The sequence below is a fragment of the Pristis pectinata genome, chromosome 17, assembly GCF_009764475.1.
Source record: "Pristis pectinata isolate sPriPec2 chromosome 17, sPriPec2.1.pri, whole genome shotgun sequence".
NCBI classification, from domain to species: domain Eukaryota; kingdom Metazoa; phylum Chordata; class Chondrichthyes; order Rhinopristiformes; family Pristidae; genus Pristis; species Pristis pectinata.
The window spans coordinates 13,918,560-13,946,518 of NC_067421.1; the positions used below are offsets into that span (position 1 = coordinate 13,918,560).

At 42.6% G+C, this 27,959-nt stretch overlaps 1 protein-coding gene across 1 annotated transcript in view; it reads left to right on the top strand.

The window, feature by feature from the left end:
* Nucleotides 1-27,959, top strand: part of unc119.1 (unc-119 homolog 1) — a 59,339-nt gene that overhangs the window by 20,945 nt on the left and 10,435 nt on the right. Inside the window, exons 2-3 of the mRNA XM_052032146.1 lie at nt 9,434-9,547; nt 20,739-20,847. Of these exons, the coding sequence (XP_051888106.1) occupies nt 9,434-9,547; nt 20,739-20,847 (223 nt within the window). The remainder of the gene's footprint in view (nt 1-9,433; nt 9,548-20,738; nt 20,848-27,959) is intronic.

Below are 27,959 nucleotides of genomic sequence, written 5' to 3' on the forward strand. Positions count from 1 at the left end.
ACTCTACCACTATTACACCACCATCGAGAGTGTCTACTGTGCCATCCCATGCCTGCAATCTGACCACCTGGCTGTGCTTCTACATCCTGTGTAAAGGCAAAGACTTGAAGAGCGAGGCACCAGTGGAGAGGACCATAAAGGTATCATCAAGGAGGTGCTAGAGCACAAAAAGGATTACTTTGAATCAGTGGACTGGACCATATTCAGGGATTCATTAACTGTTCTGAATGACTACCCATAGTTGTCACCAATTTTATCATAGCCAGTGTGAACGAGTGTGTGGTCACAAAAACACATTCTCGCCAAACCAGAGGCCCTGGATGAACTAGGAGATTGTCTTCTGAGAGCTAGATTTATGGCATACAGGACTGGTAATCCAGAGACCAACAAGAAGTTCAGGTACAACCTCTGGAAGGCTATCGCAGGAGCAAAGAGGCATTTTGGGATGAAGCTGGAGACAAAAAAAGACTATCTACAGCTGTGGCAGGGCTTGCACACTATCACATCTGAGGTGAAATTGAATAGCATGAAAGGCAATGACATCACTCCTTTTATGAGAATAATGACACCTACGCAGGTTCCCACAGCACCTAACAATCCTATAATCTCGGAGGCTGATGTCAAAACATCCTTAAGGAGGGTGAACCCTTGCTAGATGTCAGGCTCTAATTGCATACCTGGTAGAGTGCTTAAAAACCTGTGCTGACCATCTGGCTGGAGTGTTCAGTGACATCTTCAACTTCTCACTTCTGTGGTCAGAGGTCCCCACCTGCTGCAAGATGGCATCAATTGTACTGGTGCCCAGGAAGAGCAGAGTGACCTGCCTCAATGACTATTGTCTGGTAGTGCTTACACCCACCATAATGAAGTGCTTTAAGTGTTTAGTTACGGCTTAAATCAACTCCTGCCTCAGCAAGGACCTGGCTCCACTTCGATTTGCCTATCAATACAATAACAGTATAGCAGATACTATCTCACTGGTTCTCCATTCTGCTCTGGACCACCTGGACTACCAGAATAGGAATGTCAGGCTGTTGTTCACTGACTACAGCTCAGCGTTCAATACCAGCATCCCCTCAAAACTTAAGCTCCAAGACCTGGGCCTCTGTACATAAAACATTACAGCACAGTACAGGCCCTTTGGCCCACAATGTTGTGCCGACATTTTATCCTGCTGTAAGATCCATCTAATCCTTCCTTCCCACATAGCCCTCCATTTTTCTATCATTCATGTGGCTATCTGAGAGTCTCTTGAATGTCCCTAAGATATCTGCCTCCACCACCTCTGCCGGCAGTACGTTCCACGCACCCACCACTCTGAAATAAAAACTTGCCTCTGACATCCCCTCCAATACTTTCCTCTAATCACCTTAAAATTTTGCCCCCTCGTGTGAGCCATTTTCACCCTGGGAAAAAGTCTGACTGTCCACTCAATCCATATCTCTTATCTTGTACACCTCTATCAAGTCACCTCTCATCCTCCTCCTCTCCAAAGAGAAAAGCCCTAGCTCACTCAACCTATCCTCGTAAGGAATGCTCTCCAATCCAAGCAGCATCCTGGTAAATCTCCTCTGCACCCTCTCTAAAGCTTCCACATCCTTCCTATAATGAGGCGACCAGAACTGAACACAATACTCCAAGTGTGGTCTGACCAGAGTTTTATGGGGCTGCAACATTACCTGGTGGCTCTTGAACTCAATACTCCGACTAATGAAGACCAACACACCATACACTGCCTTAACAACCCCATCAACCTGCGTGGCAACCATGAGGGACCTATGGATGTGGACCCCAAAATCCCCGTTCCTCCACACTGCAAAGAGTCCTGCCATTGACCTTGTATTCTGCCTTCAAATTTGATCTTCCAAAGTGTATCACTTCACACTTTTCTGGGTTGAACTCCATCTGCCACTTCTCAACCCAGCTCTGCATTCTATCAATGTCCTGTTGTAACCTACAGCAACCTTCTACACCATCCACAACACCCCCAACCTTCATGTCATCTGCAAACTCACTAACCCACCCTTCCACATCCTCATCCAAATCATTTATAAAAATCACAAAGAGCAGGGGTCCCAGAACAGATCCCTGCAGAACACCACTGGTCACCGACCTCCAGTCAGAATACACTCCATCTACAACCACTGTCTTCTATGGGTGAGCCAATTCTGAATCCATACAGCCAAGTTTCCCTGGATCCCATGCCTCCTGACTTTGAGTGAGCCTTCCATGAGGAACCTTATCAAATGCCTTACTGAAATCCATGTACACCACATCCACTGCTCTACCTTCATCAATGTGCTTTGTCACATCCTCAAAGAATTCAATCAGGCTTGTGAGGCACGACCTGCCCCCCTCAAAGCTATGCTGACTGTCCCTAATCAGCCTATGCTTCTCCAAATGCCCATAAATCCTGTCTCTAAGAATCTTCCCCAGTAAAATCAACCTCCCTCTGCAATTGTATCCTCCATTTCCTCATTGGGAGACCACAATCAGTGTGGATCAGAAACATCATCTCCTCTTCACTGACCGTCAACACAGGCACGTCTCTTGGCTGTATGCTTATCCCCCTACTCTACTCTATAGCTATAACTGTATGGCTAAGCATAGCTCCAAAGCCATTAACAAATTTGATGATGCCACTGTTGGCAGAATCATGGATGGTGACAAGGTGGTGAATGAGAGTGAGCTAGGTCAGCTGGTTGAGTGGTGTTGTATCAACAACCTTGTGCTCAACATCAATAGGACCAAGGAACTGATTGTGGACTTGAAGGGGAAGTCTGGTGAAGATGTACCAGTCCTCCATGAAGGGTTTGCAGTGGAAATGGTGAGTAGCTTCATGTTCCTAGATGTCAACATCTCAGAGGACCTATGCTGGGCCCAGCATATAGATGCAACCACAAAGAAAGTGCGCCAGCATCTCTGCTTTGTTAGACATTTAAGGAGATTCAGCACGTCATCAAAGACTATCTGCAGATGTATAATGGAAAGCATTCTAACTGGTTGCATCATGGCCTGGTGTGGAAGCTCCAATGCACAGGAATGCAAAAGGCTACAGAAAGTGGTGGACTCAGCCAGTTCCACCACAGGTAAATCTCTCCTCACCATCGAGGACATGTACAAGAGATGATGTCTCAGGAAGGCAGCATCCATCATCAGGGACCCCACTATCTGGGGCCATGCCCTCTTTCCAATGCTGCCATCAGGCAGGAGGTACAGGAGCTTGAAGACCCACACCTCAAGGTTCAACAACAGCTTCTCCACTGCCATCAGGTTCTTGGCTTCTCCACTGCCATCAGGTTCTTGAACTAGCAAAAACCTTAGCACTACCTAGGACTAATATTTTTCTGCCTCTGCCCCTCTGTCTCAATCTTGCACATTTAAGTTATGTATAGTTTATGTTAATATAGGTTTATTAACTCATGTTTGTCCTCATCTTGTAATATACTGTGCTGCTGCAAAAAGCTAATTTTCATGGATTTATACCCTGTTTATGTATACCTATGACAAAAGTTAACAATTATGGTGGAATTTTATGCAATTATTGTATTGAAGTTGATACATTTGATGTCTACTAACAGGCAAGTTTGCAAATTGCATGCTTTGAATGATTTGAATCATTACAATACTGCCAAAATATTTCCAGTAATTTAGAAGTTTGAAACTTCATTCAGCAGGAAATTTACTCTCGGCTCCCCTAAATGAAATAATTTACTAACAATGGAAATCTAGTGAGATTCATACTGTTGTTAGAGAAGTTGCTCTGAAGCAATTGTCAAGTTCCGACTGGAGACTTGTGGCCTTCTAGTTTGAGAATGATGTGGCATTAGTGATGTGTACAGTATAACTGTAATTTGAAGCTGCTTTAAAGGGGGTGGAGGAGAGGCTGAATGAGAGTCCAGTGCACTGCTGGGTAATGTCTATTATTTTGACGCTTGAGAGCACATACTACTTTAGTTATAAATGTCAGCAAAAATGGGCTAGTTACTTCCCTTGTGTTTGCATTTGCATAATGTTCATTTTCCTGTCAGTAGTCATTGTACTTGGTGTTGTGAAGTTAGTTGGCTGTTTGAATCAGTGGTGCAATACGTAGTAGCATCACTGTATAGTCCTTGATTAGTACTGTGTTGTAAGTTAAGTGTTTGTATATTGGAGCTCATGGGTGTCGTGTGCTGAGGACAGAAGAAAATATTACAATGGAATCTTCCTTTTCCAATGTAATTTGTTTCTATAAATGACATGTATGCAAGTCTGCCTTTAGTGCAACTTTAAATATATTAACTTGTAGGGCATGTACAATAGTGGATTGCAGATGCTTAAAACCAAAATACTATGATTGGAAGTAGTCATTTAGGTAATTTAGAAACATTTGTTTAATGACCTCTTTCAGAACTGGGAAGAGTTGGAAAGAGAAATTAAGTTGCAGAGAAAAAAAGGGGTGGAGGGAACAAGGGGAAGGTGATTGGATAGAACGCAGACAAGATTGAGTGAAAGAAATGGTGATGACGGCTGAAAGGGGATAATAAAGAAGGTGCAACTAGGCATAGATGAAAATCTGACATTCCTGAAAGTGGAGAGGAGGTCAAAAACTATGCTGAAAGTATCAGATACAAGACTAGGATGGCTAAGTGTCTGTAATTACTGAATTTGATGTTGATCTGGAAGGCTCTAATGTGTCAGGTTGGAAGACTAGGTGCAGTTTCTCATGCTGTGGTTCAACTTTGGAGAACAAAAGACTGTAGGATGGGGCAGAGAATTATAGTGATAGGCAACTGAAAGGTCAGGGTCACACTTCTTGACTGGACATTTTCTTTCCTCAGTGCATAGGAGACCATAATGTGAACACCAATTGCAGTATACTAGATTGGAAGTAGTACAAATTGCTTCTTCGTCACTTTAGTTCCCTGGATGATGGGAAAAGAGGTAAAGGACAGATCTCATGCTGTTCCATGAGGAGATGCCACGAGGCTGGGTGTTGATGGATTTGGAAGAGTGGACCAGGGTTTTGTGGAGGGAAAAGAGGTGTGGAAAGATTGGACATCCATGGTGAAAATGAGCTGGTTGAGACCAGGCAACTGGTAACTATTAATATATTGGAAGGTATCAAAAGTTTTGCAGTGTAGGTAGGAAGAGTCTGGAGGAAGAGAACAAATAAATGAAGGAAGAAATTAGTTCTGTGGGACAAAATCAGGCTAAAATGATCAGTCTGTTAGGACAGTCTTTCTTGAAAATTTTGGGGAGGAGATAGAAGTGGGTTGTGTTGTTGAGGAGTTGAGGTTGGATCTTCAGAGGAAATTAAGTTGGGGACTATCTGGGAAACACTGGTCTGATGTTTTGTGATGGGGTTATGATCTGAAGGGAGGTATGACAAGGTGTCAGAGTGCTATTGTTCAGCCTCTACTAGTTTGCCAAACAAAAGCACTGCCTTTTCTGCTGGTTTGGTAATAATGTTGGTGTTGGTCCTTGGTGAGCAGAGTTTTTTTTAAACATGTTCAGAGATAAGTGGATTAGATTGAGAAAGTAAAATCAATTTTTTTGGGGGGTTTAGGACATGGGGATTTTCATTGTCAGTGGTAATTTGCAAGAATAGATCTAGAGAGGGTAAAAGGGTCAAGTGAAGGGGTTTGGGTATATTGGGAAGTCTGCATTCAGGAGAGAGTACACAGTCTGAGAAGATTTCTGGCTGAAGAAACGAACATAAGGCAAAAGCAGCAGAAAAGCTCCATATCACATCAGGATCAGAATTCACTGATATGGGGTTGCAGGGGTGGAAGCCGATGCTGCTGAGGACAGATCATTTGCGATCAGGACAGAAGATTGGAAGTGATATTGAAAACACAGCAAGGATAGGACTGAGGGATTTGGGGGGGGGGGGTGGTGGTGGGGGGAAGTGGTCTGGATTAGAACTAGAGTTGTTCAGTTATGTGACCTTTTAACACTTGAAAGAACACAAGACTTGAAGCACTGATCCAATGGAGGAAGAATTGGGACAATGGACCAGGACAGCTTTGAAAAAGCACAAGTCAGTGCTGCTGGAGGGAGAGAACTCACAAACACATAGTATTAAGCATGTATTATAGGGTACAATGAGAACAGTTACACAAATGCTTAATATCTACAGAATCTCTGGAAACTTGTTGATCAACTGCTATACTCAACTGTGAATAGGTCTGTCACCAACAACAAAATACTAAAATATTTCTGGGTCTATAACTGTTAAACATGCACATCTAATCAATGGCAGCCTTTTCCAAATCTGCTTTGCTTGCACATCTAAAACTATCCAATAAGATAAAAGGTACACAGGCCACATTCTGTTGTAAAGCTGTTGGGTTAAGAAATACTGTGGTGGACTGCTTTTCATTTGTACTGTTTTTATGGTATAGTTTCCAATCTAAAATTTATCAATGGCAAAGCTTCCTTTCTATACTTAAGTCATTTAAAAACAAGGTCAGAGTTATACAGCATGGAAACAGGGCATTCAGCCCAACTCGTCCACACTGACCAAGTTGTATACCTGAACTGGTCCCATTTGCCTGCTTCTGAACCTTTCCTATCCACGTACCTAAGTGCTTTTTAAGCATTGTAATTGTACCCATCACTACCACTTCTTCTGGCAACTTGTGTCACATACCCATCATGTTTTCTTTAAAACTGTCCCTTCTCACCTTAAATATCTGCCTTCTTTAGACTCCCCTACCCTGGGAAGAAGACTGACCATTCACCTTATCTATGCCCCTCATGATTTTATATACCTCCAAGAGCACTCTTTGGCTTCCTTCACTCCAAGGGCCAAAAGTCCCAGCCTATCTAGTCTCTCCTTATAACTCAAGCCCTTCAGTCCCAGAAACATCCTTTGAATTTTTTCTGCTCTTTCCAGCTAGAACAGTACAGCACAGAACAAGCCCTTCAGCCCACAATGTTGTGCCAAAATAGCTCATCCCTCCTACCCACAGAATGACATAATTCTGAAAGCTTGGGGACTAGAAATGCCCACAATACTCCAAGTATAGTCTCACTGTCATGTACAGTTATAATGGGACATCCCAACTCTTATGCTCATCACCCTGACCGATAAAGGCAAGCATGCCAAAGCTGCCTTCACCACAGTGTCGATCTGTCACCACTTTCAGGGAACTATGTACTTGAACCTCTAGTTCTGTGTTCTCCAGGACCCTGCCACTTACTGTACAAGTCCTGCCCTGGTTTAACTTGCCAAAATGCAACACTTCACACTTGTCCGAGTTAAACTCCACCTGCCATTCTTTGGCCCACTTTCCCAGTTGATTTAGATCTTATTGTAATCTTGAATAAGCTTCACTATACTGCCAATTTTGGCATCATCTGCAAACTACTAACCATGCCAACTACATTCTCATCCAAATTGTTAATAGATGATAAATGACAGTGGACCCAGTACTGATCTCAGCAGCACATCACTGGTCACAGGCTTCCAATCTGAAAAACAACTTTCCACTACCACCCTGACTCCTTCCAAGCCAGTTTTGTATCCAATTGGCTAGCTCACTTTGGATCCCATGTGATCAGTTGATCTTCAGTTTTGCATTTTCATTGCCCTTCTTGCCTTGCACCATTATCCCTTTTGTCATTTACTCTTTTCTGCCCTCTACCATACCACAGCCTTCCATTTCTTTCCTGTACTCCCCTTTCCTTTCATCTTAAAAGTCATTGCATCTGCAGTTTTTTCCTCTAATGATGAAAGAATGTCAGACTGAAAATATTGATTTTCCTCACATACTACCTGACTTGCATAGACTGCAACATTCGTTTTATTTTCAGATTTCTAACAAACCTGTAAATAGAATTCGGAAGAGCAGGCCATTTGACCTATCATGCCTGCTACAGCATTCATTAAGGTTATGGCTAGTCTTTTGCCTCAGGCACACTGTTGCAATATCCCTATTTCCTCTACTAACATCTGCAGTATCTTGCTTTTTCTTGGAACATGGAAATGCTAGTTTGCACTGCAAAAAATTGCACCTCAGCTTGGGAGCTGAACTCTCTCAGGGAGATTGCACAAGGTGACATGCTGGCAGAAAGTGTGTATTCCCAACTGAGTGCAGCTGGTGAAGGGTGCCTTGCCAATTATTGGAAAATAAGGACATGAAAATTAGGAGCAGTTTATTCAGCTCTCATGCCTGCTCTGCCATTCAATAAGCTCATTGCAGATCTTTGCTTTAGTACCATTTTACTGCATAAACCCTAGATTCCATTAATATCAAAAATTCTGTCAATTGTCTTGCATATATTTGGTGATCGAGCCTTCATAGTCCTCTTGGGTAGAAAACTCTAAAGATTCACCACACACTGGCTGAAGAAAATCTTTCTGAATGGTGAACCAACTAGAACTTTACACAAGAAATTGGATCAGGACTAGGCTCTTTGGCCCTTTGAACTTTGTCAGTCATTGGGATCATGGCTGACGTATGTCAGTATCATTTTTCAGCACTTTTCTCAAATGCCTCTTAATGTCCAGAAACCTGTGTTTGGAAGTAAACAATGGCTAAAATTTCACAGCCTTGCAGGGTAGAGAATCTCAAGGGTTCACCACCCTCTGAATAAAGAAATCTCTTTGTAGTCCTGAAAGACCTATCACTAATTCTAAAACTACGCTGCGCAAGCCTAGACCTCACAGCTAGGGAAACAACAACTCTGCGTCAAGCCTGTCGACTCTTTAGTATTTCAATAACGAGGTAGTGTAGAGGCAGGCATGATAGGCCAAATGGCCTACTCTTCTGATTATTCTACTTAATTTTATACAAAAAAAATTTTGTATTTCAATGAGATCACCTCTTCTAAACTTGGGTGTACAAGCTGTCTGCTTAATCCCTCCCTACTTGTCATAACTGTCATGCTGTTAAATCAATCTGATCAACCTTTACTGCATCCCTCAAGTGTAAGTATTTCCTTCCATATTTTGGGAGATCAGTCCTGTGCACAGTGGTCCAGCCATAGTCTGAGTTCTATGTAATGGGAGCAAGACATCTCAACATGTGTACTCTATTCTCTTTCTGTTCAAATCTACTCCACTGTAGAGGAAAAAAAGCATGTGCAATATCACTGATTACTTTTTAAATCAGTACCTGCCTCCCCACAAAATTCAATAATCCCCTTCTTAAAGATGTGTTGTACTAGTGGCCTGCCACCTTAAAGATAGTTTGAGGAAAAATATCCTGAAAAGTAGTTCATAATTTGCACAAAGCTCTTTACCAATGCTTTTGGAATATACCTCCAGCATGGCCCAGGTTTTGAAGTGCACAATGGTTTGAATTTGTCATGCATGATCAAAGTCATTTTGACTAAATCACTGGGTTGATTAAGTTTAAAAATGTTTTGTACCTTTCATTTGTGCCAAAAGTTCAAATAAATTTGTTGTTATCAGTCGATCTTCAAAAAAAAACTTGTTTTCCAGCCTACTTGTGCAAGCCTGAAGACAACATTTACAACATTGACTTCACACGGTTTAAGATTCGAGATATGGAAACCGGGACGGTTTTGTTTGAAATTGCCAAGCCACCATCCTCCGGTATGTAGCCACTTGTGAAAATGCTCCTGCAATCTTTAAAGCTGAAAGGTTGTTGATAGTTTTAGATATAACCCATTGAGTTTGTAGCTAGTTTTGTATAGTGGTTCAATAATTTCATTCATTTTTTTAGTTATGTCTATCCACCTTTTCATACATTGCACTCTTGTGTGCAGTGAATTTTAAATCTGAATGTTTTAATGTTCTGATTTACCAAATTGGCTGTGAAAAATAAATTGAAGCTGCTTGAAAATCAAAAGCAATCTTATTACTATAATATTTGCTAAATTTTGGATCTTATGCATTTGTCCAGTTTGTCTCTTTCAGTACACTTATCTTCTAGTATTTCCAATCCTAACTTGTTATTGGTTAAAATAAAGTTTATTTATTTTCCCACTTCCCAGGCCTAATTATGAGATGCCTAATTATTTTCATAAGTCTGCAACAAGGTACTTAATTTCAAGATCCAAGTATTAGTTGAAACTTAAAAGGAGTGTCCATTTAGCTTGTCTGTTCTGCCATTCAATGAGGTCATGGTCTTATCAGCTATATCCTAGTTCCATGGGCCCACCAACTTGTATCATAGAACGTTACAGCACAGTACAGACCCTTCGGCCCACAATGTTGTGCCAACATTTTATCCTGCTCCAAGATCTATCTAACCCTTCCCTCCCACATGGCCCCTTTTTTTCTGTCATTCATGTGTCTATCTAAGAGTCTCTTAAATGTCCCTAATGTATCTGCCCCCACAACCTCTGCCGGCAGTGCATTCCACGCATCCACCGTGTAAAAAAAAACTTACCCCTGACATCCCCCTTATACCTTCCTCCAATCACCTTAAAATTATGTCCCCTCATGTTAGCCATTGTTGCACTGGGAAAGTCTGACTGTCCACTTGATCTATGCTTATCATCTTGCACACTTATCAAATCACCACTCATCCTCCTCCTCCTCTCCAAAGTGAAAAGCTCTAGCTCAGTCAACCTATCCTCACAAGACATGCTCTCCAATCCAGGCAACATCCTGGTAAATCTCCTCTGCACCTTCTAAAGCTTCCACATCCTTTCTATAATGAGGCGACCAAACCTGAACACAATACTCCAAGTGTGGTCTGACCAGAGTTCTATAGAGCTGCGACATCACCTCGCGGCTCTTGAAATCAATACCCCGACTAATGAAGGCTAACACTCCATGCACCTTAACAACCCTATTGACCTGCGTGGCAACCTTGAGGGATCTATGGACATGGATCCCAAGATAACTGTTCCTCCACACTAAGAGTCCTGTCATTAACCTTGCATTCTGCCTTCAAATTTGATTTCCCAGAGTGTATCACTTCACACTTATCTGGGTTGAACTCCATCTGCCACTTCTCAGCTTAGCTCTGCAATCTATCAATATCCTGTTGTAATCTACAGCAACCTTCTACACTATCCACAACACCACAAACCTTTGTATCATCGGCAAACTTACGAACCCACCCTTCCACATCCTCATCGAAGTCATTTATAAAAATCACAGCAGGGGTCCCAGAACAGATCCCTGTAGAACACCACTGGTCACAGACCTCCAGTCAGAATATGCTCTGTCTACCACCACCCTCTGTCTTCTATGGGTGAGCCAATTCTGAATCCACACAGCCAAGTTTCCCTGGATCCCATGCCTCCTGACTTTGTGAATAAGCCTTCCATGAGGAACCTTATCAAATGCCTTACTAAAATCCATGTATGCCACATCCACTGCTCTGCCTTCATCAATGTGCTGTGTCATATCTTCAAAGAATTCAGTCAGGCTTGAGAGGCATGACCTGCCCCTCAAACCTATGCTGACTGTCTCTAATCAGCCTATGCTTCTCTAAATGCCCATAAATCCTGTCTCTAAGAATCTTCTCCAGTAACTTGCTCACCACTGAAGACTCACTGGTCTGTAACTCCCAGGGCTATCCCTACTTCCTTTCTTGAACAAAGGAAGGACATTTGCCACCCTCCAATCATCTGGCACTACTCCTGTGGCCAGTGAGGACACAAAGATCATCGCCAAAAGGCACAGCAATCTCTTCCCTCACTTTGCATAATAACCTTGGATATATCCCGTCCAGCACCAGTGACTTATCTATCGTAATGTTTTTCAATAGTTTCAGCACATCCTCTTTCCTCACATCGACATGCCCTAGCATATGTCTGTCTTACGCCATCCTCACAAACGTCAAGGTCTCTCTGAATACTGAAGCAAAGTATTCATTAAGGACCTCCCCTACCTCTTCCAACTCCAGGCACATGTTTCCTCTTATCCCTGATCGGTCCTACCCTCACTCTAGTAATCCTTTTATTCTTCACATATGTGTAGAACGCCTTGGGATTTTCTTTGATCCTACTCGCCAAGGGCTCCTCATGCCCCCTTCTAGCTCTCCTAGGTCCATTCTTAAGCTTCCTCCTGGCTACCTTGTAACTCTCCAGAGCCCTGTATGATCCATGCTTTCTAAATCTTAGGCAAGCTTCTTTCTTGCTCTTGACAAGATATTCTAGGTCTCGTATCAACTATGGCTCCTTCACTCTACTATCCTTACCCTGCCTCAGTGGGACAAACTTATTCAGAGCCCCATGCAAGTATTCCTTAAATAACTTCCACATTTCTGCTGTGCACTTCCCCAAAGAACATCTGTTCCCAATTTATGCTCCCAAGTTCCTGCCTAATAGCATCATAATTCCCACTCCCCCAGTTAAATACTTTCCCATATCTGTCTGCTCCTCTCTCTCTAAGGCTATGGTAAAGGTCAAGGAGTTATGGTCACTATTTCCAAAATGCTCTCCCACCAAGAGATCTGAAACTTGATCAGGCTCATTGCCTAGTACCAGGTCCAGTATGGCCTCTCCTCTAGTCGGCCTGTCCACATACTGTGTCAGGAATCTTTCCTGTACACACCCAACAAACTCCGTTCCATCTATCCCCTTTACACTAAGGACGTGCCAATCAATATTAGGGAAGTTGAAATCACCCATGACACAATCCTGTTATTTTTGCATCTCTCAAATCTGCCTCTCAGCATCTCTGCTGCTATTGGGGGGGGGGGGGGGTCGTCTGTAGAATACTCTCAATAGTGATCGCTCCCTTTCTGTTTGACTTCCACCCACACTGACTCAGTGGATGATCCCTCCAGGACATCCTCCCTTTCTACAGCTGTGACACTCACTGATCAGCAAAGCCACTCCCCCACCTCTTACCTCAACCCCTGTCCCTTTTGAAACATCTAAACCCCAAAATATCCAGCAGCCATTCCTGCCCTTGCGACAGCCAAGTCTCTGTAATGGCCACCACGTCATAGTTCCATGTACTTACCCACGCTTTAGTGCTTCTCACATTAAAGTAGACACACTTCAGCCCATCCATCTGACTACAATTTTGCCCTTTCAACTGCCTATCCTTCCTCAGTCTTTCTACACTCTGCATCTACTTGTACACTAAATGAACCAAGCTCTGACCTATCACTCTGGTTCCCATCCCCCTACCAAACTAGTTTAAACCCTCCCCAACAGTTCTAGCAAACCTGCCTGCAAGAATATTCCTCCCCCCCCCCCCACCCCCCACCCCCTTCCAGTTCAGGTGTAACCTGTCCCTTTTGTACTGGTCATACCTTCCCCAGAAGAGATCCCAATGATCAACAAATCTGAAACCCTGCCCCCTGCACCAACTCCTCAGCCATGCATTCATCTGCCAAATCATCCTATTCTTACCCTCACTGGCACATGGCACAGGCAGCAATCCAGAGATTACTACCCTTGAGGTCCTGCTTTTCAGCTTCCTACCCAACTCCCTGTAGTCCCTCTTCAGGACCTCATCTCTTTTCCTACCTATGTCATTGGCACCAATATGTACCATGACCTTTGGCTATTCACCCTCCCCCTTCAGCATGCTGTGGACCCGATCAGAAGTCTCTGACCTTAGTACCAGGGAGGCAACAAACCATCCAGGAGCTTCTTTCACATCCATAGAATCTCCTGTCTGCCCCCCCTTACTATGGAATCCCCTATCACTACCGTTCTCCTCGTCTCTCCCCTTCCCTTCTGTACCACATGACCAGGCTCAATGCCAGAGACCTGGTCACTGCAGCTTTCTTCTGGTAGGCACACCCCCCAATAGTATCCAAAGTGGTATACCTGTTATTGACGGGAACAGCCACAGGGGTACTCTGCAGTACCTGCCTATTTTCAGTCCTTCTGACAGTCACCCAGCTACCTGCCTCCTGCAGCTTCAGAGTGACTGCCTCCCTGTAGCTCTTGTCTATGTACTTCTCGGTATCCCATAGGAGAGAAAGGTCATCCAGCTGCAGCTCCAGTTCCCTAACACTGTCTGTAAGGAGTTGCAGCTGGACGCACCTCATGCAGATAGTTATCAGGGAGACTGGATGTCTCCCAGAACTCCCACATCTCAAGTTGAACACACCACTGACCCTGGAGCCATTCTCACTTTTCTGCACTACAGGGAACACCAAATCAAGAAAGAGAGAAAAACTTACTGGAGACTTAACTCCACCTCTTCTCATGGAAGCCTCTTGAACCAAAGCCTCAGCTCCCCACTCCAACACTGGCCACTCACACGATGGCTGCTCTGCTTATACTTGCCATACCATTATTTGCTGCTGTTGATAAGCCAATCAGTAGGTAACAATTTGCAAATGTGCCTCATTTAGACTCTTGCAAGGTGAAACTCACCAGCTCAGGCACAGACTCACCTCTTCTCAAACATACTGCTCCAAATCTCACTCCAACTCCTGACTCTGCAAGTGATCCCTTAGTAGATCTAGGTTAATAAAAATTCATTTGAGAAAGAGTTCCAAAATTCTGTTTGTTCCTTAAGCCAAAGCCCACCATCCGGCTGTCCTGTCATCTGACTCTTGAAAGCTTCAAAACAAAAAGGCAGGACAAGAGAATGTTTGTGAAGGTGGGAACCAAGAAAATGAATGATGAAAATGAAGACGACTTGTTAATGTTAGCCTTCTCTCTCTGTTCTTCCTCCTTCATACTGATTAGCTGCCAGTAATAAGCTGTCATCACTCACTGTCAGTTAACACCAATTCATGTCATTAATTTTATTTTGGTCTCTGCCATCTTGTAGATGTTGTCTTTGTTCTTCCCATCTGTCCTCTTCTGTATCTTAAGGAGTGACCATTTTCTAAATTTTGACAAGATCAAATGTTTGTTTCTGTCTAAGGTCACTTCCTGACTGCTGAGTTTTCCAGTATTTTATGTTTATATTTTAGATTTGCAGTTTTGGCAGTTTTCTCTTAACCTGCATTTGGTGGCTGCGTTCTAGAGCTCTACAAGAGGTAACTGCAAGGATATTGGATACATCAGTTGTATTAATTTTTTTTAATTTCCTAGATTCTGGAAAGATCTCAGCAGATTGGATTGCCTCCAATGCTAGTTTGTCCTTATTTAAGAGACCAAAACTGCACAATATTCCAGGTGTTGTCCTCACCAAAATCCTGTTCAATTGTAACAAAACTTCTCTTAAACTCCAGCCACCAAGCAATAAAGGCCTATATGCCATTTGTCTTAATTGCTTAATGTGCCTGACTACTAACTTTGTGTTACACAGTAAATGGCAAGGTTCTAGAGAGTACTGTCGAATAGGGAGACCTTGGGGTACAAGTACATAATTTCCTGAAAGTGGCAATGCAGATAGACAGGATGGTGGTGAAGCCATTTGGCATGCTTGCCTTCATCAGTCTGGACATTGAGTACAAGGGTTAGGATGTCATATTACAATTATACAAGATATTAGCGAGACCACACTTGGAGTATTGTGTGGTTCTAGTCGCCTAGCTACAAGGAGGATGTCATTAAGTTGGAAAGGGTGCATAAAAGATTCACAGAAACGTTACCAGGACTGGAGGGCTTGAGTGATAAGGGAAGACTGGATCTACTGGGGTTTTTGTCCCTGGAGAGTGAGAGGCTGAGGAGTGACCTTAAAGAGCTATATAGAATCACGAGGGGCATGGATAGAATGGGTGGTCAGTCTTTTTCCCGGGGGGGGGGGGGGGGGGGGGGGGGGGTCTAAAACTGGAGGGCATAGATTTAAGGTGTGATGAAAGGTCATTGACCTGAAACTTCAGTTATGGGGATAGGAGTAGGAAAGTTGAATTGTGGCCAGTCATCAAGTCCACTGTGGGCAGCACGGTAGTGTAGTGGTTAGTGCAATGCTATTACAGCACCAACAACCCAGGTTCAAATCCTGCCACTATCTGTAAGGAGTTTGTACGCTCTCCCCATGTCTGTGTGGGTTTCCTCTGGGTGCTCCAGTTTATTCCCACATTCCAAAGCCATACAGGTAAGGAACTGTGGGCATGCTATGTTGGAGCCCTAAGAGTGGGGATGCCTGTGGGCTGCCCCCAGCACATTCTCAGTAACACAGAAAGACTCCTTTCACTCTGTTTCAACGTACATGTGAGTAATAAATATCTCATGAACTGAATGTTGGAGCAGGTTCAGTGGGCTACACATGGCCTGTATGAGCTCCTGTTTAGAAGGATTAATACAAAAGTGGATTATACATTTCTAGGAATAAAATGCCTCAATTAGAATGGGAATGAAATTTCATTGTGGAGGCTTTTGCTTTTTACATGGAGGCCTGTTGGGAGAGTAATCTTGGGTCGTTTGCAAACTAAAAATACTCAAATTATCCCTTTCAATTGGAATTTACTTAAATACATGGAATGGTGTTTTTTGTTTCTATAAATCCTCATTGAGTAACAAACATTTCAGAAACAAGTTTAATGTTCACTTTGCTCCAAATGAGCTGATCTCATCCAGGGGTGGGGAAGCTTTCATATAAGCATTGCAATTTGCTTCAATGCTCATTTTGTTTTAATTATAGAGGGTGGTGGCAGGAATAGTTCTGACCGGCATCCTGCTGAAGTGAATGTGCATATATTTCTAGTAAAGGCATAGTTTTTCCATCTCATCCCCATCCTTGCTCTCAAATATTTTGTTTTCAAATGTCAAGGTGTAAGTACATAATAATAACCTGCATTGGGAATGGAGGGTTTTTGACAACATAGAAAATTGATAGGAAAAGAAAATGTTCTATTCCTCTGTGACAATTATGAAACTAAATTCAGTAAGTATACTAACTCGATCTGGTACCAGAATAAAATGTCCACAAAAGCTAGGGGAATGTTTCTTGATTGGCTTACACATTAGTTGATTTGCAGTGATGTGGTCTGGCAAGATCCTTCATTGTACAAATTATGGCAGAGCACCATCACTACCTTGACATACCATTTCTAGCTGCTAATTAATATGACATTCCATAGAATTTTTAAAAGTATCACATGGAAATTTGCAAGGAAAAATGCAAATATTTTAATTCCTGGTCATGGCAAATATGGATGGGTATCTTTGTATCTCAGTGAAACAGTACAAGTAAATCCATGAAGAGAAAATGACAACTATCACATTTCAGAACTAATCAGTTTCAGGTTTTTCAAAATGTGATTAGGGAGTCTACAGTTCATAAGAACACAAAAAATAGGAGCAGGAGTAGGCCATCTGGCCCATTGAGCCTGCTCCACCATTCAATAAGATAATGGCTGATATGACCCTAGATTCAGATCTACCTACTTGCCTTTTCCCCATAACACTTAATTCTCATACAATGCAAAAATTTAACTGTGTCTTAAATATATTTAATGAGGTAGCCTCTACTGCTTCCCTGGGCAGAGAATTCCACAGATTCACTACTCTCTGGGAAAGGTGGTTTCTCCTCATCTGTCCTAAATCTATTCTGCAAATCTTGAGGCTATGTCCCCTAGTTCTAGTCTCACCTACCAGTGGAAACAACCTTCCTGCCTCTATCTTAGATATCACTTTCATAATTGTGTTTCCTAAGATCCCCACTCATTCTTCTGAATTCCAGCAAGTATAGTCCCAGGTGACTTGATCTCTCCTCAGACTAATCCCCTCATCTCCAGAATCAACTTGGTGAACCTCTTTTGTACTGCCTCCAAAGCCAGTACATCTTTCTTCAGGGAGACTAGAATTGCACACACTACTCCTAGTGCGGCCTCACTAGTACCCTGTATAGTTGCAGCATAACCTCCCTGCTCTTAAATTCAGTGCTTCCAGCAATGAAAGCAATCATTCCATTTGCTTTCTCGATAACCTGTTGCACCTGCAAACCAACCTTTTGCGATTTATGCACAAGCACTCCCAAGTCTCTCTGCACAACAGCATGCTGCAATCTTTCACCATTTAAATAATAATCTGATCTTCTATTGTTCCTTCCAAAGTGAATGACCTCACATTTACCAACATTGTACTCCATCTGCCAGATCCTTGCCCACTCACTTAACCTATCTATATCTCTGCATCCTCTGCACAATTTGCTTTTCCACTCAATTTAGTGTCATCATCAAACTTAGATACGCTACACTCAGTCCCCTCTTCCAAATCTTTGATGCATATTGTGAACCGTTGCGGGACCAGCACTGACCCCTGCAGCATCCCGCTCACTACTGATTGCCAACCAGAGAAACACTCATTTATCACAACTCTCTGCTCTCTATTGGTTAACCAATCCTCTGTCCATGCTAATACATTACCGGCAATTCCATGCATCCTTATCTTATGGATAAATCTTCTATGTGGCACCTTATCGAATGCCTTCTGGAAATCCAAGTGTACAACATCCACCTGTTCCCCTCTATCCACTGTGCTCATTATATCCTCAAAGAACTCCAATAAGTTTGTCAAACAGGACCTGCCCTTCCTGAATCCATGCTACATCTGCCTGATGGAACCATCTCTATCCAGATGTCTCACTATTTCTTCCTTAATGATAGCTTTAAGTATTTAAGTATGTTAAGCTAACTGGCCTATAGTTACCTGCCTTTTGCCTACATCCTTTCTTTTAAAAACAGTGGCATGACATTCAGTCTTCCAATCTGCCAGCACCTGTCCAGGGTCCAGAGAATTTTGGTAAATTATCATAAGTGCGTCTACTATAACTTCCGCCATTTCTTTCAGTACCCTGGGATGCAGCCCATCAGGACCAGGGGACTTGTCTACCTTTAGGCCCACTAGTTTGCTCATCACTACCTCTTTGGTGACAGCAATTGAATAGAGGTCCTCACCTCCTATAGCATCCGTAACATCTCTTTGGCATGTTAGAGATGTCCTGCACCGTGAAGACAGACACAAAATAGTCATTCAAGGCTTCAGCCATTTCCACATTTACCAATATTAATTTCCCCTCCTCATCTTTCCAAGGGACGCATATTCACTTCAGCCACCCTTTTCTGCTTTGTATAAAAATAAGCTTTTACCATCTGTTCTTATATTTTAGAACATAACACTACAGCATAGTACAGGCCCTTCGGCCCACAATGTTGTGCCGACATCTTATCTTGCTCTAAGATCTACACAACCTCTCTCCCACATCCCACCCCCACTTCTATCATTCACATATCTATCCAAGAGACTCTTAAATGTCTCTAATGTATCTGCCCCCACAACCTCTGCCGGCAGTGCGTTCCATGCACCCACCACTCTGTTTAAAAAAAACTTACCCTTGACATCCCCCTTATACCTTCCTCCAATCACCTTAAAATTATGTCCCCTCGTGTTAGCTATTGTCACCCTGGGAACAAGTCTGACTGTCCACTTGATCTATGCCTCTTATCATCTTGTACACCTCTATCAAGTCGCCTCTCATCGTCGTCCTCCTCTCCAAAGAGAGAAGCTCTAGCTCACTCAACCTATCCTCATAGGATATGCTCTCCAATCCAGGCAACATCCTCAAATCTCCTCTGCACCATCTCTAAAGCTTCCATATCCTTCCTATAATGAGGCGACCAGAACTGAACACTATACGCCAAGTGTGGTCTGACCAGAGTTCTATAGAGCTACAACATCACCTCGTGGCTCTTGAACTCAATACCCCGACTAATGAAGACCAACGCTCCATACGCCTTCTTAACCTCATCGACCTGCATGGCAACCTTGAGGGATCTATGGACGTGGACCCCAAGATCCCCCTGTTCCTCGAGTCCTGCCATTAACCTTGTATTCTGCCTTCAAATTTGATCTCCCGAAGTGTATCACTTCACACTTTTCTGGGTTTTATTCCAGCTGCCACTTCTCAGTCCAGCTCTGCATCCTATCAATGTCCCGTTGTAGGCTACAGCAACCTTCTACACTATCCACACACCACCAACCTTTGTGTCATCTGCAAATTTACTAACCCACCCTTCCACATCCAAGTCATTTCACAGAATGCCCTGCAGCCACTCCAAGATATTCCTGACTCTTGCACTGGGAGGCCACACACTAACCGGGAGTCCCATTTGCAGCTGCAGAAGCTCCTGTCTATTCCCCTTACCTTGGGATTCCTACCACTATAGCTCTACCACTCTTTCCTGCCCTCCTGTGCAGCAAAACCACTCATGGTACCATGATCCTATCTACTGCTGCCTTCCCCTGATGAGCCATCTCCCCCAACAATATCCCAAGCAGTATATCTGTTTTGGAGCGAGACGACCGCAGGGGTCTCCTGCGCTACCTTCCTGCTACTGCTCTGCATGTTGGTCACCTGTTCCCTAGGCCCTTAAAACTGCAATGTGACCAACTCACTAAACATGCTATCCACAACATTCTCAGCATTGCAGATGCTCCAAAGTGAATCCATGCGCAGCTCCAGTGCCATCATGTGGTCCATCAGGAGCCACAGCTAGACACACTTCCTGCATATGTAGTCATCAGGGACACTGGCAGCCTCCCCAAGTTCCCACATTGCTAAGGAGGAGTATGGCACAGGTCTGAGCTCACTTGCTATGACTGAAAAGCTTTGAGGGAAGTTAAAGGGACAAAACAAAAACCTACCCTCACCTTACCTTTAGTTTTGCTCACCGTCCTCACTGAAGCCTAGTGTTCACCAAAGCCCACACTTAAACAGCCAGCAGCACTTTGACTGAACAGCAGCTCCTCTTGATCTTCTTTTTATTAGCTGCTGGTAATTAGCTGATTAGCCAATCACCTATTAACTAGCAATTAGCTGACTTACCTGTTAAATTCCTGAAAGTGAAACTTGAAGCAAGTAATGAGACTCACCTCTTTTTCAATTCTCTCATTCCAAGTCCTGAACTTCTACAAGTGAAACTCAAGCTTTAAATATTGACTTGATGAACTTACATTTTCAGAGCTAGAAGACGATGATGATGAGAACGGAGGAATGGATTCCAGTTCTGGACGATTTGTTCGTTATCAGTTCACTCCTGCTTTCTTGAGACTGAGAACAGTTGGTGCAACGTGAGTTGTTCAATTTATTTTTTGTTTTCCACCCTTAAGATTGGGTTAGAATTACTTGTGCAGTATGCATGCAGTGTTGTTTGATATGCTTACAACCTGATACTATCAGTGCTTAGGGAAAATGTATAGCACTTCTTGCATTTTATTCCTTTTCCAGTCTAGGCCTGCAACAAATGCTGAGGGAAGGAAAAACTTACTTCATCCCATCTTTGGCTGTTTATCGCTTATAGATTTATCAGAACAAGATAGAATTGGCAGAAGAGACTACCTCCAGTTCAATCTACATATTGAAGGCACCCATCATCATGCCGAGTGGAACTACTACAGTACTTAACGCAACAGTTTTAGAACAGATCTGGTAGCTCAAAACTGAACATCCATTTGGTACTGTGGCAAAATTGAATTCCACACAATCTGTAATGTGTGCCATCATTCTTCTGTCATTCCTCAAACCTGGGGGTCAGTTTCAATGAGGACTGTAAAATGGCATGCTATGTACAAAAGCAGGTGAAGCAAAAAATGAGGTGCTGACTAGATAAAGCTATGCCATGAGCTTACAGGTATGCTAAAGCGTGTTACAGAGTTTGTACGTTCTCCCGTGTCTGCATGGGTTTCCTCTGGGTGCTCCGGTTTCCTCCCACATTGCAAAGACATACAGGTAGGTGAATTTGGGTTTAAAATGGGCGGCGCGGACTCATTGGGCCGGAAGGGCCTGTTACCATGCTGTAAATAAAATTTAAAAAAAAATTAAAAGCTGAACTATCTCACAAGCAATCAATTACAGTAAAGTTCTGCAGTCCAACCACATCTGGTCTAAATGTATTTGCAGCTATCTTTGGCCAGATCTGGCATTGGTGACGCATGTTCTCCTCCCTTATATCACAACAACCAGTCTTCAGTTATTTAAAAAATCTAGGAACACCTGAATGCAGTGAGCACAATAAAAGTTATAGATTCTAACAATAATGGTTGTAATGCTGATAATTTGCACTCCAGAATTAGCTATGCTTTTTTCAAGTTGTTTCAATATAGCTACAACTTGAAGAAGCATTAGAATACCGAGTTTAGATTCCACTCAGGGCTCTTAACAACCTTGATCCAAACTTAAGCCAAATAATTGAATTCCAGAGGTGTATATGTATGCTGATGATATCAAAGTGGTATTTGATAGCATGGTATGCAAGAACCACAATAAACTTTAAGTGAATTTGAATAGAGCGAAAGTGCTTCACTGGTCGGGGTAATATCTAACACAAAGGAAAGTATTATTATTGTTGAAGGCCAATCATTTTATTTGCAGGACATTGTTGAAGCTGTTCCTTGGGTGGTATTCCAGGACCAACTGCTTCATCAGCAACCTTTGCTCCATCATAAGGGCTGTCATAAGGATATTTACTGATGATTATGCATTATTAGTTCCATTTTCAAATACTTGCATAATGAAGTCGTATGTGCAAAAAGATGTGGACAATACTGATGCATAGACAGGAGTCAAAAAGTCAATATTGGCATAGAAGGAGGCCATTCAGTCCACCAAGTCCATGCCTAGCTCTCTGCAGATCAATCCAACCAGTTACATTTCCCCCACTCTTTTCTGTAGCCCTGTAAGCTTGTTTTCCTCCTGTCTGTCCACTTCCTTTCCCGAGTTATTGATCATCATTACTTCTACCCCTCTCGTAGGCAATGAATTCCAGGTCAATACAACTCTGTTTGAAAAGAGTTATTTCTCACATTCCCCATGTCTCTTGCCTAATTCTTGCACCATCCATTTTGTCAATTTTATTTGAGTCTGCTATAATTTAGTACATTTCAGTCAAATCTCCCTTTAACCTTCCTTGCTCTAAAGACGACAACCCCAGTTTCTCTAACCCATCTTTGAAGCTAAAATCCTTCCATCCTTGGAATCATTGTAGTAAATCTACTCTGCACCCTTGAGTACCTTCATGTCCATTATAAACTGGAAGTAATATTCTAGTTGAGAACTGAGTTTGTGAAGATTCAGTATAATTTTGTTGTCATTACCCCTTGAAGCCCAAGATTCTGTATGTTAACTGTTATTGCAATACATCTTTCAAAGGTGTATGCACGTGATGTCTCAGGACCCTCTTTTCCTACCTGCTCTTTAGAGCTTTATTATCTTAGTCCAAATCACCTTTTCCCCATCCCTTCTGTTAAAATGCACTTATCTGCCCATTCTGCCAATCCTGGGTTCTGTTGCAGTTGACTTGGCTCATCCACATGTTTGGTATCAACAGATTTTGAAATTTTACTTTGTACTTCAATATCCAACTCGCTGACCATTGGGGAACACCACTGCCTACCATCCTCCAATCTGGAAAACCAACCATTTACCATGATTTGAAAAGCAAAAGATTTCCAGCATCTGCAATTTTAAAACAGGGGAAGAGAAACAGAGTTAAAGCTTTAGGTTGAAGACCCTTTATCGGAACTGGGAATCAGGAACAAGGTTGCTTCAAAATAAATGTAAGCAAAATGACGCCAATATAGAAAGTAATTGCACTTAAGCGTGACAAGTATTTCGGAACAAATAGTTTCCACCCTCGGCAGTTTAAAGCACGTAAATAAGAATTTGACAGATATCCTAACTAAATCCATTTGCTACAGCTTTCATAGTTCATTTACTTTGGGAGCTGTTCCTTTGGATTGGAAAATCATGTTGCCTGCTGTCTAAGAAATGTGAGGAAAAAGAAGCAGGGAATTAATATCTATTTTTGAGAAAAATGCTAGTATCTCTAATTGGGGATTGAGTGATTATATGGAAGAGTAAGTTGATGAGCATAATTGTCTTTAAGGTCACTAAAATAACAGAAATAACTATAGATGTAAATATTGCCACATTCCAGAAAACAATTAATAAAATCCATCAAGACTGAAATTGAAGCTCAGTGCATTAAAGGCCTATTTATGAAATTGGCTGAGTTTTTTAAAAATTCATTTTTGCAATGTGGATGTTGATGGCAAGGCCAGCATCTATCTATTGCCTATCCCTGATTGCCCTAGAGAAAGTGGTGGTAAGCCGCTTACAGTCCTTTGGGTGAAGGTACTCTCATAGTGCTGTTAGGTAGGGAGTTCTAGGATTTAGATACAGCAATGATAAAATGACCAGTGATGTATTTCCAGGCTAGGATGGTGTGTGACTTGGATGGGAAACTGCAGGTGGTGATTTTACCATGCTGGTGACATCCTTGTCTTCCAATCAGAAAGGTGCCAAACCTCTTAGGAATTGTTGGCACTGCATTCATCCAGGCAGGTGGCAAGTGTTCTATCATGCTTCTGACTTCCGCTATTTGGAGGGTAGAGAGTCTGTGGGGCATCAGGAGGTGAATCATTCATTGCACGATACCTGTTTACTGACCTGCTTTGTAGCTGTGGTTATGATGTGGCTGGTTCAGTTGAATTTTTGGTTCTCCAGGAATAGAGTAGAGGATTTAGCAATGGTAATACTATTTATTGTTAAGGGTAGGCGCTCTCTCTCGCTCTCTCTCGCTCTCTCTCGCTCTCTCTCGCTCTCTCTCGCTCTCTCTCGCTCTCTCTCGCTCTCTCTCGCTCTCCTGCTGGAGAAGGTTATTTTATATAGAGCATAAAGTTACAAGGCATCGAAATAGGCCCTTCAGACCAACTTGTCTATGCCAACTAAGATACTTATCTAAGCTAGTCCCGTTTGCCTACCTCGGCCCATATCCCACTAAACCTTGCCTATTCCTGCACCTGTCCAAGTGGCTTTTAAACATTGTAGCTGTATCTGCCTCACTGAGTGGATCAAGACGATGTCTATCCTGATTGACTCTCAAAACAGAAAGATTGCATTTCTGTTATCTGTAGAAACAGCTTCTAAATTGGTTAGTATCAGTGCACTTTAAGGAGTGAGTAGAGAAGTTGTGTAGGAATTTCCATTAATCTATTGTGTACTTTGTCCTGCCCCAGGTTCCTGTTTTACAGGAGAGCACTTTATTTGCCTGGAAATTCATTGGATAATGCTTTTCTTCCGACAAATGACATGAAGCAGTTATTTCTAGGTCATTTCCTATCACTTGGAAATTTGGCTGGCCACGTTCAGACACAAATCACCTTGGGGCTCCCAATGCAATTTCTGGGCCTCCCAGAACGTTCTGGGCCTCCCTGTGCAGGATTGAATTGGGATGTCTGTCATTTATATCACTTTAATCCTAAAACATTCTTTCCTCCCCAATCTCCTGCACTGCACAGACCACCAACTCTGCCAGAGTCCTACAACTAATTGATCTGCTGCCACACCACGCAGAGTGCTGCAGGCTTTGGGTGTTTTCTGCCCCAAATTCCCCCAATCATCTATCACAACTGTGATCCGATTTCATCTACCATTTTCCATCACCTCCCCACCACCAAAATATTCTTGGCACCTTGAGTGTGGAGGGTCAGTCAGATTGGAGCAGGCAAGTGCACTTGTGCAGAAATGACAGGCTACATACAATATGATCCGGTGTACTGTTTTGGGGAGGAGGGACCTGTATAGGCCAAATGATAGCACAACAGAATTGGGACCAAGTTTCTATTGGTACAGTGGGGGAAGTTTAAACTAATTTGGCAGAGACTTGAGTACAGGACGGTGGCATTGAAAGAGAGCAAAATGGTGCAGAAAGAAAGAGATAAATAGCACCGGAACAACTTTTTTTGGAGGGGACTAGACAGTCTTACGATGCAAGTATGTAAAATGCTAGAAGCACATCAAACAAGATTGGTGGGCTGCAGGTGCCGTTAACCAAATAGGGTTGCAATGTTGTTGCAATACCAGATGTGGCTAGAAATAGGGTAGGAAGGGGAAAGATATGGAAAAGAAAAGAGGTGGAGTGGCAGTATTGATACAGGGGAATATTGCAGTGTGGAGAGGATGTTGCCAGGATTAGAGGGCCTGAGTTATAGGGAGACGTTGGTCAGGCTAGATTTCTCATCCTTAGAACGTAGGAGGATGAGGGGTGACCTTCTAGAAATGTTTAAAATTATGAGAGGAATAGATAAGGTGTACAGTAACAGTCTTTTCCCCAGGGTAGGGGAGTCCAAAACTAGGGGGCATTGGTTTAGGGTGAGAGGGGAAAGATTTAAAAGGGACCTGAGGGGCAACGTTTTCACGCAGAGGGTGGTGAATATATGGAACAAGCTGTCAGAGGAAGTGGCTGAGGCAGGTACAATAGTATCATTTAAGAAGCGCTTAAGTAGGTACATGGAGGGGTAAGGCTTAGAGGGATATGGGCTGAATGCAGGAAATTGGGACCGGCTGGGTGGGCACTGTAGTCGGCATGCACTCGTTGGGCTCGTATCCGTGCTGTATTGCTCTATGACTCTGACTCTGGCTTCCTCTGACAGCTCATTCCATATACCCACCACCCTCTATATGGGGAAAAAGTTGCCCCTCAGATCCCCATTAACTCTTTCCCCTCTCACCTTAAATCTATGACCTCTAGGTTTAGACTCCACTACCGAAGGAAAATGACTGTGACTGTCTACCCTACCTATGCCCCTCATAATTTTATAAACCTCTACAAGGTTACCCCTCAGTGTCCTTTGCTCCAGGGGAAACGGTTCCAGTTTATCCAGTCCCTCCCTGTAATTCAAGCCTTCCAATCCAGACGCCCTTGTGAATCTTTTCTGCACCCTCTCCAGTTTAATCACATCCTTTCTATAGCTTGGTGAATGGAATAGCACATAATATTCCAAGTGCAGCAGAACCAATGTTTTCTACAACTGTAACATGACGTCTCAACCACTGTACTCGGTTCCATGGCCGATGAATTCAAGCATACTATACGCCCTTTCCATCAGATTGTCTACCTGTGATATGACTTGCGGGGAACTACGTACTTCAACTCGTAGGTCACTGTTCGACAAACACTCCCCAGCAAGAAGTTGATGAATGTTTGCAGGTCAGACTGCAGATGCAGTAATAGAGTCATAGAGCAATACAGTATGGATACAGGCCCTTCGGCCCAATGAGACTGCAGATGCAGTAATCTGGAGCAAATTTTGTATTCATCAACAAACGTTCATCAACTTCTGACCTCATGAGTTACCGGAGGTATTCAAATGAGCAGGTTCTGCTGGGGCCAAAACTATTTATGGTATTTACCAACAATTTAGATAATGGTATAGGTTAATAACTCAATGATAAGCAATATTGTATGCAGTATGGATGGAAGCATAATATTTCCAAATTAATAGGTGACAAAAATCATCTGCAAAATTTAACAAAATATGAGCTCACATATACAAGAACTATACAGGATAAAAAGCATGATTTGAGGCCAAAAACATAGGGGTTCCGTGGCAATGTGGACATCCATGTACATGAAACTGTTGTTAACAGGTTATACCTGGGGAGTTATCCTACAAGATGGTTGCAACCATGCAAACCCCAACTTAGACTACTACTAATGTACCGTAAGAAATTCTTGGCAATATATCTTGGGAAGGATACGTTAGCCTGGAGAAAATGCTGTCTAGATTTACCAATATGATTCTTAGACTCCAAAATTTTAAATTTGAGATTGGACTACCCTATCTTGGGTTGTATTTAATTTAAAAGATTAAAGGATGATTTAATCAGGGTAGCTAGAGAAATATTACCCATTAGGGTAGATAGAGAAAAAAGAAAACTTCATATACTGAGCCAAAAGAAAATTAAGGGGCATAGCTTAAAAATTAGGACCAACCCTTAACAGGGAAATTTGGAAACATCCTTGTACCTAAAAGATGATAGAAATTTGTAATTATCTTCAGCAACAGAGAAGAGACAGTGAACTTATGGAGGTAGGTTACAGATCAGTGGTAATCTCATTGAATGATGGAATAGACTCAATAGGCCATAATAGAAATGATGGGTGACTCAGCATTTCTTAAAACAAAAATGCATCGTCAAGAGTTCTTGGAGGTTTTGATTTTGAGTGTGCATTATACCTGAAATATCTTTTAACTTTGGCAAATGGTTCTATGAAGTGTCCATGCAACACTTAAAAAGCCTTGTGTACTGAAAAAATAGTGATTGTTATACAATAGCACATTATGAACTAAACTTCAAACCTACTATCAATGTTAATGGGGGAAATAACGAATTAGTAAAT